At 50.7% G+C, this 14,723-nt stretch overlaps 1 protein-coding gene across 4 annotated transcripts in view; it reads left to right on the top strand.

Annotated features, from left to right (window-relative positions):
- Window positions 1-1,695: 1,695 nt before the first annotated feature.
- MB21D2 (Mab-21 domain containing 2) overlaps window positions 1,696-14,723 on the top strand; it is an 82,563-nt gene continuing 69,535 nt past the window's right edge. Inside the window, exon 1 of one of the 4 annotated variants that reach the window (XM_075004039.1) lies at window positions 1,696-2,760. In XM_075004039.1, coding sequence (XP_074860140.1) covers window positions 2,556-2,760 — 205 coding nt within the window. In that variant the 5' untranslated portion in view covers window positions 1,696-2,555. The other 3 variants (XM_075004041.1, XM_075004042.1, XM_075004040.1) reach the window with 3 other exon arrangements.

Raw genomic sequence — 14,723 nt, 5'->3', positions numbered from 1 at the left:
TACGGCAATAAACCTGGCCAACGTGCCTTCGCACCTTACTAGACTCTGTGGTCATTGGGAGTTCTCTTCGAGGCTGCTGTGTCAGCTATCTGCAGAGCTGGGGCAGCGCACAGAGGGAACACATGCACGCAGCCGAGTGATACCAGCATTGGAGAGAGCAGAGCACCACGCTGGTGGCAACTCTGACGACACCTGTTTCTGTGTGCAGCTGCTCAAGCCCAGGAGAGAACGGGGGTGGTCAGCCACATGGCCACCTCCTGCTCTGCCGCTCGCCTCAGGAGAGCCTCCCTGCCCTACTCCTGCCTGCCCCTCACAGCTTCTGCCCCCTGGAGGGACAGCCACCTACAGTGTGGGTGCCCCCCTACCGGGGGTGAGGAGAGATTGTAGGTTCTCAGGCTGCCTACAGCACCCATATCAGTAGGGACAGCCCTGATCAGGGTAACCCCATTTAAATCAGTGGAATGACAATGGTAGAACATTAGACCAAGAGGAGATTTAGGCTTCTGGATCATCCAGTCTGGCTCCTGTATGCTGGAACAATTTGTTTGTAGCTATCATGTCCTCAGTTTCCCCATCTGCAAAATGGGGGTGTGGAATGAATGCTCGTTAACCAAGGGAGAACAGGTATTACTATATATATGCAAAGAGTTACATTTTCTAGCATCTTTGTTCTGCCATTCATTCATTATATTGCTAACTGCTGCGGTCTCATTTTGTTTATTTGTTCAGATAATCCCCACTGCTTAGATTTATGTAAGGGGTGAATTAACTGTGTATTTAGGCATCTTAAATGGCGCTGATGTGATGAAATAAGAATTGTGATCTCATGCAATTTCAGAGAGGATTAACACACACAAAATGGTCATGCAACTGCTCCAGGCCTGTCAGTACGCTCCAGCCCATGGCCACTTGGAACTTTAACGTGCAAGTGAAACGAGGATGTGGTTTTTCCTCTTGCAAAAGCCCAGCCCACAGCTCCTTGAGCTGAACGAAAATCTGTGTTCATACTCGAGGGCAGGCGTCTCTGATTTTACCCCATTGGGCCATGGCATGTGTAGGTACATACACCCCTACTCGCCACTGGACATAATTCATTAAACATGATAGAGCAATGAGAAATTGTATAAACTAAAGACGGGACAAAGCCAGAACCACAAAGCAAACCTGGACCCTCCCCTGCCTCTGGCTTTAATTCTGGTTCCAGACTAGATCCCAAAGGAAAAATGATTGGTTTCTCAGTTCAGATACGGCCGAGACCAGAAGGCTGGCAAGGTACCGGGCAGCTGTACTCGAGAAATTCTCCCCTCTGTAGGCAGAATTCTTGCAGAAATGGCACATGGTTCAGCTCTGATACCCAACCCCAACGTGAGCCAGATCTCCTGCTTCCCCAATCCCCTCTGGTAGATACTGCAAAAATCACCTTGAGGACCTTCCTAGATGGCTTCGTTGCACCTGGTGGCTTCTCACTGGCTCCCTCTGTCATTGCTTTCAATGCAGGTGCATCTGCTTGCAGGTGGCCTGGCCCTGGCCCTTAGCTTCCAGGCAGGCCCCTTGGTGGTATGGATCAGTGGATATGGGGTTTAGGACAGAGCAGTAAGATTAAAGGTGCGGGAGTACAATGCCCCGTCTCTCTGAACTTCCCAGGCAGTTCTCCCGAGGGCTGGGCAACGGTGCCCCGCTCAGCACGTGCGGCCGGTGATGGATCATACAAGGCCCCGGACGGCAGCCACAGGGACGCAGCGCTCCACCCACGGTCGTGGTCCATGGGCTGTGTCTAGGGCAGTGGTGCCCAACCCTTTCCCCTCCCCCGTTACCCGTAAGGGAAGGTCTGTGCGGGGAGCAGAGTCCGCGCTAGGCCAGGCGCAGAGGGGTGGCTGGAGATGGAACAGCCCTGGCGGTGCCCCCTCGCTGCCCCACGCCGCACCGCACGCCCGAGATGTGCCCCGCGGCCGGAAGGGCGCGGCAGGCCGAGCACCTGGGCGGACAGCCGGGAGAGGGCTCGGCAGCGTGTCGGGGCGGGGCACCGCTGGCTCAAGGCCCCGGCAGCCGCAGGCGGGTAACAACGCAGCCGCGTGGGCAGCTCCTGCCCGGCCAAAGGCGCAGCGCCCCCACCGGCCTGCAGAGCCGGGCCCGGGCGCTGGGAGGGGTCCTGCAGCGGGGCGCCGGGCGCGCCGAGCCGCCCTGCACGTGGAAACCGCGTCTAGCCCCGGGGGCCGCGGCCGCCAGCGCCCCTAGCTCCAGCCCCGGGACCCGGCTGCAGCCGGCCGCGGGGCGGGGCGGCGCCCCCCTGCGCCGGGCACTGCGGGGAGAAGAGACGCGCGGCGCTCCCCCCAGCCCGCCCCCGCCGGTGACTCCCCGCCCCGCCCCGCTGGCTGGAGCAGGCGCGGGCTGCACCCGGCGGCGGCGGCGCGGCCCCTTTAAGGCGCTGCGAAGGGCCCCGTGTCCCCAGCTGGCCGCCTCGGGCTGGGGCTGCGGCTGCCGAGCTCGCCGCCGCCAGGGGAGCCCCGGGCCCGCCGCGCCGCCTCCGCCCGCTCCCGCGGCTGCTGTGCACGAAGATGGCGGCGCCGCTCGGCCCCAAGCCCGGAGCCCCGGGCGCCCCCTGCAAGCCCGCCGGCCCCGAGCTGGATTTCCGCTCCGGGGCCCGCACGGAGGAGCTGAACCGGCTCATCCAGGAGTTCAGCAGGCACGAGCAGCGCGAGTACGACGACCAGCGCGCCCTGGAGATCCACACGGCCAAAGACTTCATCTTCTCCATGCTGGGTGAGCGGGGCCGCGCCGCGCCGCGCCGGGGAGCGGGGTCCCCCCTTTCGGCGCACCCCGGGGGCGGGCGCGCACGGGGACGCAGGGATCGGTGCCAGGCCGCGGCCGGAGCGGGGCGCGCTGGACGTGTGCGCAGCCCTGGCCGGAGGGCGCCGCACAGCAGCCCCCGCCTGGGCGCGCCGGCGAAACTTGCTCAGCCGGGAGCTCTCCCGGGGCGGGCCCGGAGGACCGGGGTGTGCGCCGCGCTTGGATTTACAGGTGGGCTCCTCCCCGGCCCGGCTGGAGCCGCCGGCGGCGCTGGGCACGACAAAGCGCACGGCTGAAATGCAGCGCGGCGGACGCTTTGCTCCACCTGCAGCACAGCCGCGGTGCTGGCGAGTCCCCTGCGGTGGGTAGAGATCATCCGTGCCACCGGCAGCCGGTAACCCGGGAGAGGCGCAGCTGTTTGCGCTGCACCTTGCGGTCAGTCCGGCGCTCCGGCCTATGGCAGCATCGCCGACATTTTTGCGCTCAAAGAACAGAGGAGGGAAACCGAATCAGACTCCGTAGAGGTGACAGGTTCAGCGCTTTGCCTGCTGTCGGCGTCTGGGATCGAGCCCCTGAAATAGTGCGTGCCCTCAGTACACCCTTCTGTGCTTCATGGGCCCCGCACCGCTTCCTTTTCCGCCGGTGCATCTCCATAACTGCATCGGTAAAGTTCACGTGCAGGCCTCCGACTGCACAGAATCAGTTTATTAATAATTAACTTAGGCTGCAGTTTTGTATGGAAGCATGAGGCTGTCCTGTTCCAGAAGTTGCTAACGTCTCTTTGATCATAAATGTGCAGCTCCTTACCGTAAACAAGCGACTACCTGCCACACTCTGGTTATCTAGCAGGACTAGCTGGTGGATATTTGTTTGCTTTGGCATTCAGATAGTATATTGCGGGTGGGGGGTTGTTTGTTTTTTGGGGTTTTTTTTGATTTTGTTACAAGGCTCAACAGGAGGTAATTCATTAACTTTAGCTTAAGAATAAGGGCTGAGTTGAAAAGGCGCATGGCACTTTTTATGACTGTCGCTTGTGGGTGGGTTTTCTTTTTCCATTTTCCTTTTCCTTCATTTTTTTTTTTAACTGCCTGGATGGAATTCTAGCCCCACTGAACTCAGTGAGTGTCTGGCCATTGTCTTTTGTGAGGCCAGAGTTCCCCTCCAATGTGATCTGACAGACCTTTCAGGTGGATTTTTAAACATCAGCAAGCAGAAATGAGCGAAGCCTCTCATAATAAGGTGACTGCCAAGCTCCTTGGTTCTTAAGTGAACAGACTACATCTTTCAGAGCTGCGAGACAGTGCAGAAGAAAATCCTGTAGCATTTATTCACCTTTTGTCTCCCCTCCCTTATGCAGACAATGGGTGGGACAATTCCCCTGATACCACAGTTTCTGTTTTTTCCCTAGCCATCCAATCACCTGCTGCTCAGAATAGATCAGGAACTTTTGGATATTGGAACAAAAAGCAGTCAAGTAGCACTTTTAAGACTAGCAAAAAAGTTTATTAGGTGAGCTTTTGGATATTGGGTGCTTGCATAAATTGGCAAAGCTTCTCAATGGGGAGCCTGCTTCAGCTGTAACAGTGGTGTGTGAAGTATGCCAGAATATACATAAATCACTTTCTATCTGAATGCTGTGTGTACAAATCTGCAGGCTGAAACACACTGTTAGCTTCTGTGCAAGCCCCATTTCAGTGAGCTATATTCTCTTATGGACTCATCCCTCATTAATCAAGTACTTTACTTGTGAGCACTTGCTAAAACGAGGGACACGTATACTTACCTTTTTTCGGTAAACGATTGAATTCCCCCCACCCAACTAATACGAGCCTTACCCCCCACCCTGTGGTCCCCACCCGCCTGCTCCATGGATCCAACCTGCCACCAGGTTTTAAGCCTCTCTCCTGCTCATGGCCCCAAACTACCCCCAGCCTTTAACTCTCCCCAACCTCCCCGCAACCCAAGGTTCACTTACCTTTCAAAAGTAGTGTCACATGCTGCTGGTGCTCCTTTGCTGAGTTACAAGCACTTGGAATGAATCAGAGACTTGTCCAAATCACAGGCCCTGGTTCTCATGGGAGACTTTTTAATCATCCGGACATTTGTTGGGAGACCAGTACATCAGCACACAGACAATCCAGGAAGCTTTTGGAGAATGATGGGGATAACTTCTTGGTACAAGTGCTGAAGGAACCAACCAGGGGCCATGCACAACTTGACCTGTAGCTCACAAACAGGGAAGAAAAGTAGAAGAAATAGAAGTGGGAGGGAACCTGGGCTGCAGCGACCACGAGGTCGTAGATTTCAGGATCTGGACAAAAGGAAGAAGGGTGAGCAGTAACATACAGACCCTTGATTTCAGAAGAGCAGACTTTGACTTCCTAAGAGACCGGATGATCAGGATCCCTTGGGAAACAAAGATGAAGGGGAAAAGAGTTGAAGAGAACCGGAAGTATTTTAAAGAAGTCTTACTGAAGGCACAGGAACAAACAATCCCGCTGCATAGTAAGAAATGCAAACATGGTAGGCCACCAGCTTGGCTTAACAGAGAAATCATTAGTCAGTTTAAACTCAAAAAGTCTGCATACAAGAAATGGAAACGTGGACAGTTGACAAAGGAGGAGTGTAAACATATGGCTGGAGAATGCCAGGCAGTAATCAGGAAAGTGAAAGCACAATTGGAACTGCAGCTGGCAAGGGATGTGAAGAGTAACAAGAAGGGTTTCTACAGGCATGTGAACAATAAACTGGTTATCGGAGAAGGTGTGGGGCCATTACTGGATGAGGGAGGTAACCTAGTGACAGATGATGCAGGAAAAGCTGAAGTACTCAATGCTTTTTTTGCCTCAGTCTTCACAGACAAAGTCAACTTCCCCATGATGGTCCTAGATGATGCAGTACGGGAAGGTGGAGGGCAGCCATCTGTGGGGAAGGAACAAGTTCTGAAGGAACAAGTTCTGAGTTATCTAGAAAAACTAGATGTGCACAAGTCCATGGGTCTGGATTTAATGCACCCCAGGGTACTGAGGGAATTGGCAGAGATCATTGCTGAACCTTTGGCCATTATCCTTGAAGACTCTTGGAGATCGGGGGAGATACCGGATGACTGGAAGAAGGCAAACATAGTGCCCATCTTTAAAAAAGGAAAGAAGGACAATCCAGGGAACTATAGACCTGTCAGCCATACCTCAATCCCTGGGAAAATAATGGAGGGAATCCTCAAGGAATCCATTTTGAAGCACTTGGAAGAGGGGAAAGTGATCAAAAGTAGCTTAGGTGGATTCACCAGGGGCAAGTCCTGCCTGACCAATCTGATTAGCTTCTATGACGAGGTAACAAGCTCTGTGGACATGAAGAAGTCAGTGGATGTGACATACCTTGACTTCAGCAAGGCTTTTGATACGGTTCCCCACAACATTCTTGTCCATAAGTTAAGGAAATATGGATTGGATCCTTGGACTATAAGATGGATAGAAAGCTGGCTTGATGGTCGGGCCCAACGGGTAGTGGTCAATGGCTCAATATTAGGATGGCGGTCTGTTTCAAGCGGAGTGCCGCAAGGCTCATTTCTGAGGTCGGTGTTATTCAACATCTTTATTAATGACCTGGATGAGGGACTGGGTTGCACCCTCAGCAAGTTTGCGGATGACGCCAAACTAGGGGGAGAGGTAGATATGTTGGAGGATAGAGAGAAAATCCAGAGGGACCTGGATAAATTGGAGGACTGGGCCAAAAGAAATCTGATGTGGTTCAATAAGGAGAAGTGTAGAGTCCCGCACCTGGGGCGGAAGAATCCCAAACATTGTTACAAGCTGGGGACTGACTGGCTCAGCAGCAGTACGATGGAAAGGGACCTACGGGTTATGGTGGATGGAAGGCTGGATATGAGTATACAGTGTGCCCTTGTAACCAAGAAAGCTAACGGCATACTGGGGTGCATTAGGAGGAGCATTTCGAGCAGATCTAGAGAAGTAGTTATTCCTCTTTATTCGGCACTGGTGAGGCCACATCTGGAATATTGTGTCCAGTTTTGGGCCACCCAGTATAAAAAGGATGTGGATTTGATGGAGCAGGTTCAGCGAAGGGCAACAAAAATGATTAAGGGTCTGGAGCACAAGACCTATGAGGAGAGGCTGAGGGATTTGGGCTTGTTTAGTTTACAGAAGAGAAGACTTAGAGGTGATTTAATAGCAGCCTTCAACTTCCTGAAGGGGAGCTTTAAAGAGGAGGGTGAGAAACTGTTCTCAGTGGTGTCAGATGGCAGAACAAGGAGTAATGGTCAGAAGTTGAAGAAGGAAAGGTGTAGGTTAGATATTATTAGGAAAAACTACTTCACCAGGCGGGTGGTGAAGCATTGGAATGCGTTGCCTAGAGAGGTGGTGGATTCTCCATCCCTTGAGGTTTTTAAGTCCTGTCTTGACAAGGTCCTGGCTGGGATGACTTAGTGGGGGTTGATCCTGCTTGAAGCAGGGGGCTGGACTAGATGACCTCCTGAGGTCCCTTCCAGCCGTGTGATTCTGTGATTCATGTATTTTACTGGGACTTTAGTGTCCCTCTTACGAGCTCTCGCCTACGAGCAGAAATTTGGGAACCAGTTTTCCTCATACAGCGAGGGATGAGTGTACATCGTACCTGGCAGGTTTTCCTTGAGTCCCATCTACAAACTAGAACCACTTCCAGCAGAAGGAGTTTCGCCAGAGAAAGGACTCCAGACCTAGACCCCTGCAGGCAACAGAGCTGAGCTGTCTGGTTCTTGGAGAATCCTCGGATTAGCTAGATGTTAAAATGATGGTGTGACCCATTAGTAGATCAAGTCCCTCACAAAGGAAGAGGAATCCCTTAGCTACGGTGGTGGATTTAATTGAAAAGTGGTCTTGATTTAAAAATATACCAATAATCACTGTATGAGATTTTTTTTTTAAAGTGTGTCTGATAGTTCTGATGTAGTTACACTAGTGTGTTATCAAACCAAGTAAACAGCGGACAGCTGGGGAGAGTTTGTGCGAATGCTCACAATGTTTGCACCTAATACATGCACAGTAACTTTGCTGTGAATGGGCTTGGAATCAGGCCCCCTCTTGTTATTCAGAAGGTTGAATTTTTAGGTTCCTCTCCCTTACCATTTTTCTCCCTAGCTGTTGGACAGCTGAGCTCTGGAAGAGTTCTTGAATTGTAGTTTTGCTGCTGCAGGATCCAAGGTGGGTTCTGCTTGCACTAGTGTTCTGGTCTAAACAGTCCATGGCTGCAACCTTACGACTCTGACTTTGACAGAGCAGGTGTTTGTTTACATGGACATTTGGATTGTGGTAGCACAAGTGGGCGATCTCCCAAAGTGAAAGTCCTGTTAATGCTGTAGAAGTGAGTGAGAGAGTCGTGGGGAGTCCCGAGTTGGTAGCTTTCCCTGTTCATGCTGGGGATTGTTTGAAGTTCAGATTCAGGGTTGTATGCTTGGTCTAGTGACACGGATGAGTGGTGCCTGTGTAATTAGGTTCCTAAATGGGGGAGGAAGAATCATCTTGCACTGTTGGAATTTGGCAATCAGGGTCTACCTCTTAGCTCTGCCACTGACTTCTGAGACCTCTTCAAGATGCTTGTGCTTGGTCTCAGTTCTCTGCCAGCAGGAGAAGGTAAGCAATAGTCCCCATCCTCCTGGTGGTGCTGTGGTGATGTGCGTGATGTGGATGCTGCTGTGATGGCAGCCATGGTAGTATCTAGGTAAACTCATCCTGTTGTGGTGTCCATCCTCTGGTCTCTTTGGAGCTGCATCTCTACCTGCCTCCTACCTTCACCAGAGCACTGCAGTTCTTTGCTCTGAACCCTTTGCAGAGGAGAATCTTCCTTGATACCCAGCAAGTTCCTCTCTGTGGTTCAAGGCCTGTGTAAAAATGTGTCACGATACACTGATGGGCTGTGACATTTTTAAACTGTACGCTGGGCTCTTAGGAAAAGGAGCACTGACTATTAAACTGACCCCTGAAATTCCCAATGCCTTTGCTCCCAGAAACTAGCTCATATTTTCCTTATTATGAGTCCTGACTCTTGGATTTCTTTCCTCTGTATAGGTGCTGACACTTGTGAGTACATCTGTCACTGGGTCTTTGTTCCAGGTGGGCTCTGGCTTGCCCATAGCCGTACAGAGAAGGGAGGTTATCTGTGGAGGCCATTTTCACTAAATAGGCCTCATCTCCGCAGGGGGCAGGGGCCAAAATTTCAGCACTACACAACCTCAACCTTCTCAGGGAGATGTGGCGGGGAGCTCAAACTTTGCCTCTGAGACCCTTGACAATCTCCTGGGAGTTCTGAAGGGTGACCTTTCTTCTGTCCCCTGACACTGGGTAGCGGGTAAGGTACCAGAAGCAGCTGGTGAGTTTGCAGGTGGAGTCCCCATGACATTTCATGAGGCCTTTCGCCTGGACAGCATTTACAGGAGTTTGCTGGGATACATGTACTGGGGGAGCTAGACCAGTAAACCTGACAAGCGGAGAGGGAGCTTATGTCAGTGCAAGGAAACGCTTGCTGGTGTGACTGCCCTCAAGGGCCTCTGCTGGTGTAGCTGTACTGGTTAAGGCAGCAGCTTTGCTATGCACGGTTGTCCTGTGCTTTCGCTCACTTCTAACAGGTCCAGTAAAACTGGCTTGTGTAGATCAGGCTTTAGCTCCAAAATGTTACCCACTGTCTGTGGTAGGTGAGAGAAGAAGGCTTTGGTTCTGATGCTGTACCAAGGAGCAGAAATAGCTGTGAGCATGGAATGGTCTCTCTGGAGTCTTCATTTTTGTCCCTCCCTCTTTTGCAAGAGGCCACTTATGACTGGAGCCTACTGCGCTCTGAGGTCTATATGAATAAACACTCCCTGCTGACATGCAGCTGTGCTGTTGCATGCATGCTGCACTCTTGTTCAGAACCGCCTTGCTCTGCATCGACATTTCCTCCTCCTCTGGCTTTGCTGGGTCCCACTCCCTGCAGGCTGTGAGTCTTTGGGCTTATATTTGAGGCTCCGCCTTGCAGGCAGAAAGCAGTAGCTATCTCAGTGCAAAATCCTGATGGCAACAAGGCCTAGGGACCATGTACCTCAGTGTAAGTAGCCGGTATCAAACCTGTCCTCACACCCCACTTTCCCCGGCCGCTGGGGCATACTGTGGTGTAGCCTGTCAATATTTAAAAGCCATGCTGTGTCTTCGTTACCACCATATAAAATCCGTGCTCCCTCTGTGCAGTGAACTCCGCCATAGAGGCTTTGGCCTAACGGCCTCTGAGGCAGGTGAGCAAAGGAGCTGGAGCAATCCCTCAACTGCTATTTTGAAACATTGGGTGGTGACGCAGGCTGCTTAGGCGTTTAATAGCTAAGAACCTGTCTTCTGGGCACAAAAATTCTCAAGGCAGGACTGTTGGGAACTTCCCCAAAACTGTTCATAAAAGGCAGGGAAACATTTGTAAAGGATTTGGGGAAAACTTGCCAAGCCCAATTATGCTTTAAAGGCAATTTATAATTATGTTCCTACAAAGGGGTGGTAACTAGGATACACGATTTTTTTTTTTTCCCCTTCCCCTTTCTATATGGCTGCTTGAACACCTAGCCAAAAAAATAACATAAACGAGACAGATGCAAATAGCAGAGTTAGAACATTTCTAGCCTGAGAACAGGTTGTTCAGCTTTCTCTTGTCCATTTGATTGATCTACATCCACTAAGTAAAAAGGAAGTGGCAGCAGAAATCTGGAACAATCCCACAAGTGGTAGAATTGCTTACAAAGTGAGGAAGAGTTTAAATGTTGCAATTCGAGGAAACCCCTCCACTAAAAGAATGTTTCTGTCATATGCAAAAATGTGTGTCTGGGACAGCTGTTGGTGGCTCCTCTGATTTGCTTACTGGTCATTTCAGCAGGCTCTACCCTGCAGTGTGGCCTCCTGCACATCAGTCGTTTCTCTTGTTAACTAAGGCAGAAGACACATTTAATTTAATTCTAGCTTGGACGGTTTTCTTTTCCTTTATGCAGATCCATGCAGTGTCTCTGCTCGGCCTTACAAGTTCTGCCCGTGTGAAGGGTTTCCTTTGGGCTCCGCGGCTGTAATTGCATCCTACTTCAAAAGTGTTGTACAACAGGGAAATAGAGCTGTAAGCATATTGCAGCTTATTTGGCCCAGAGTCGTAGGACTGGAAGTGATCTTGAGAACTTTGAGTCCAATCCCATTCATTCATGGCAGGACCCGGTCATCATAGCTTATCCAGGGACCACAACCAGAATGGTGTCTCCTGAGGTGCTCAAACACCCAGATGGAGGTGCGGAGTTGGAGGGCTGGGTAACATGGAGGGCAGGTTTGAACAATGCTCGCTTTTGACTTTGCAGATACCAAACCTCTGCTGGCTTCTCTCTCTCTGACCCTTGTACCAAAGCTGTGTCTAGATCTTGCCAGTTCTGTCTGCATAATGGCTCTAAGATACAGACTTTACTGCCCATCCACACAGCTGAAACTCCTTGTCCTGGCTCTCTTTTCTGATCTCGGTTAGGACATCTTCTTCTGTGGCTTTGACAAACGCAGAATTGACTATTTCTTTGCTCCTGGCTTTGAGCATGTCGCCCCCTCTCTGCATCCCTCCAGGGAATCCCTCCTTCTCCCATCACAGACAGGTGGCTTCTTTTCACTCTCTCGGCTTCTCTTGGGCTGTCCTGCCCCTACACTCTGAGATTTGAGGTGCCTACTCTTGCCTATGTCAGCTCACGATCTCAGCCTCTGTCGTAGACTTGTTAAATTCTCAAATGAGCACCCTCCGGTTTTCTCCCATCTTGACCTGGAAGCTGGGAGGAGCTCCCTGTTATCCTCCTTCCCCCTTTTTCACAGTGCTTCCAGAACTGCGAGAGTGGTGAGGCTGCTGATACGCCAAAGCCGCTACCCCACAGAATGAGCGACGCTGTTCCCTTGTGCTCCTCTGTCCGTCTGTTATCTCCTTGCCCATTAGTTGGATTATAAGCTCTTGGAGCAGCGACCACCTTTTTATTCTGGGACAGAGCCAGGCTGCTGTTTGTTCCCATCACAATTCTTCCTCTGCTTGTGCTGCCTGTTCAGCGTGGTTATGTCTGAGGCTGGCTTGGTGTGCCTCTTGTATGGCCCCCTGCAAGGGGCAGTCATCTTGGCTGGTGTCTATAACAGCTGTTGCAATGGGAGAAGTGAGGTGTAACTTCAGGAGCGTGACAGTTATGGCCTAGGACTGCTCGCTCCCATGTTCCAGGGAACATTAAAAGGGGGAGGATTATGTTGAACACTAGTAAGATCCTGACCTTTAGGGTACTTCAGTTTTCTGTAATATTAGTCTGAAGTACAGCAGCTCAGCACTGCACTGCTGCAGGCCTTGAGCAGTAGGACACGGTAGAGCTGTTCCTCTTGGTAAGGCTCTGGAGAGCCTATATCTGGGGTAGGGCATACATGACCGACCCACAGCAGTGCTTTCTGGAAGCTGAGCACTTGGGCGTTCATCCAGGAGAGATTCAGAAGCTGCCCAGCTGATCAGCAGAATGCCCACAGATGGCAGCCTGTGTTTCTGTTGGTGGTGCACGTCCGCACATGCCTTGAGGCACATAACAAAATTGGTTCCATGCACGCACGGGGAAAAATGAGCGGGAACCTGCCCTGCAAGCTCCAGAAAATATTCATAAAAACGCCAAAGGAAGATACCAGTGCTCCCTCCTAGTGTGCTAACCCAGTGGCCTGGCCTTGGAGAGAGCTTACAAAGTGACCTGCTTGTTAAGATCTAGCAAATAATCTTAGATCTTATGCAGCAGGTTCCCGAAGTGCCATACAAACCACAGTTTAAAGTACAGCCTTTGCTTCCAGCTGAGCTGGTGTGTAGTGTTGGGGTGTAACCTCGCAGAACAGCAGGATGCAGCAATCTGGACCGAAACCAACATGATCATCTCTTGCGGAAACCACAGACACAGGTGCGGGGAACCACAAGGACCTAGGAAAGAATGTAATCATGTTGTGTGACAAACCCACAGCCTGGGTCTGTGATTGGGGATATGAAAAGGAGCAATGAAAGGTGGAACCTGTAAGTCCAGCACACTCGGGACCTTACCGGTGCCGAATGAATTTTCCAGACCATGGGAGGTCAATATTGTCTAACTCATTGCCGCCACTGCTTACTGAGCTGTTAGAAGACATTTGGGGTAAATGACAGGTAAATAACAGCGTAAAACACTGAGACCCAAAACTGGTTTCATGGCACCACAGGAAACTTGGCCACACCCATGATAAGTGTTCATCCAGCTAACTGAAATCATGATGGATGTTGCTGGTTGAGTGAGTGCCAGACTAGAGAGGTTCAACCTGTAGCTGGATGCAGGATTTTTGTCCCTTCCCAAGTGCACAGTGCTGACACGGTGAAAGTTAGCTAGTCCAGAATTGCTGAGAATGTACAGAATATTATTGCTGAGAAGTACATGTGTTCCTGTCACCAGGAGAACTTGCACTGAAATACTATCCCATGTGCCTTCATTCTAAAATGTCTCTTGTCTTAGGCCATGTCTGCACTAGCAAGTTTGCAGTGGCACAGCTGTACCAATACAGATCGCTCATGTAGCGGCTCTGCTGGCGTGAGAGAGCTGGTCCCCCGACATAATGCTGTCTGCCCTCATGCGTCTATCCATGTAACGTATGTTGCCTGGGGTGCGTGTTTTCACACCCGAGAGCAACTGCAAAGTTACACAGATAAAAGTGCTAGTGTGGACGTGGCCCTTGTTTTGCCATGCCTCTGCTGGGACCTTTGAGATTGTGCTGAGAACTAACTTTTTGAGGAAAGGTTAGTCACTGTACTCCTGTCCAGAAAGTTCATGATAGTAAGCAAGGAGGGATAATTAGTAATGAAACACAATCATCATCTGAAAGATGAAGACAGATGTAATCACCTTCTCTTTCTCTTCTGCTCCGATCAGTTTCGCATCTCCGTGAATTTCATGCTGTGTTCAGTGGTATCTTGAGGAATTCTGAGAGGCCGTGGAACCTTCTTATCATAGAATGCTAGGACTGGGCGGGACCTTGAGAGGTCATCGAGTCCAGCCCCCTGCCCTCATGGCAGGACCAAGTACTGTCTAGACCATCCCTGATAGACATTTATTTAACCTGTTCTTAAATATTTCCAGAGATGGAGATTCCACAACCTCCCTAGGCAATTTATTCCACTGTTTGACCACCCTGTCAGTTAGGAGCTTTTTCTTAATGTCCAGCCTAAACCTCCCTTGCTGCAGTTTAAGCCCATTGCTGCTTGCTCTATCCTCAGAGGCCAAGAAGAACAAGTTTTCTCCCTCCTCCTTATGACACCCTTTTAGATACCTGAAACCCACTATCATGTCCCCCCTTAATCTTCTTTTTTCCAAAGTAAACAAGCCCAATTCTTTCTTCATAGGTCACATCCTCTAGACCTTTGATCCACTCCCAATACAGACCCCTGTGGAACCCCACTTGTTATACCTTTCCAGCAGGATTGAAAACCATTAATAACTACTCTCTGAGTATGATTATCCAGCCAGTTTTGCACCCACCTTATAGTAGCCCCATCTAAATTGTATTTGCCTAGTTTATTGATAAGAATATCACACGAGACCGTATCAAATGCTTTAGTAAAGACTAGGTATACCACATCTACCGATTCTCCCTTGTCCACAAGGCCCGTTTATCCTGTCAAAGAAAGCTATCAGATTGTTGTGGCGTGATTTTGTTCTTTACAAGTCCATGCTGGCTGTTCCCTATCGGCTTACCACCTTCCAAGTGTTTGCAGATGATTTCCTTAATTACTTGTTCCATTATCTTTCCTGGCACAGAATCTTGCCCAAACAGTGTCATGGTACACGTCACCTCAGGGGAGGATGAAGAGAGACTGTTTCTTGACACCTTAACACTGCTTCTTGGAACTGCTAGTCCTGGAACTCACGAGAGAAGAGGCAGTTC

The sequence above is a fragment of the Carettochelys insculpta genome, chromosome 10 (genome assembly GCF_033958435.1).
Source record: "Carettochelys insculpta isolate YL-2023 chromosome 10, ASM3395843v1, whole genome shotgun sequence".
NCBI classification, from domain to species: domain Eukaryota; kingdom Metazoa; phylum Chordata; order Testudines; family Carettochelyidae; genus Carettochelys; species Carettochelys insculpta.
This window is presented reverse-complemented; position numbering and strand designations above follow the sequence as displayed.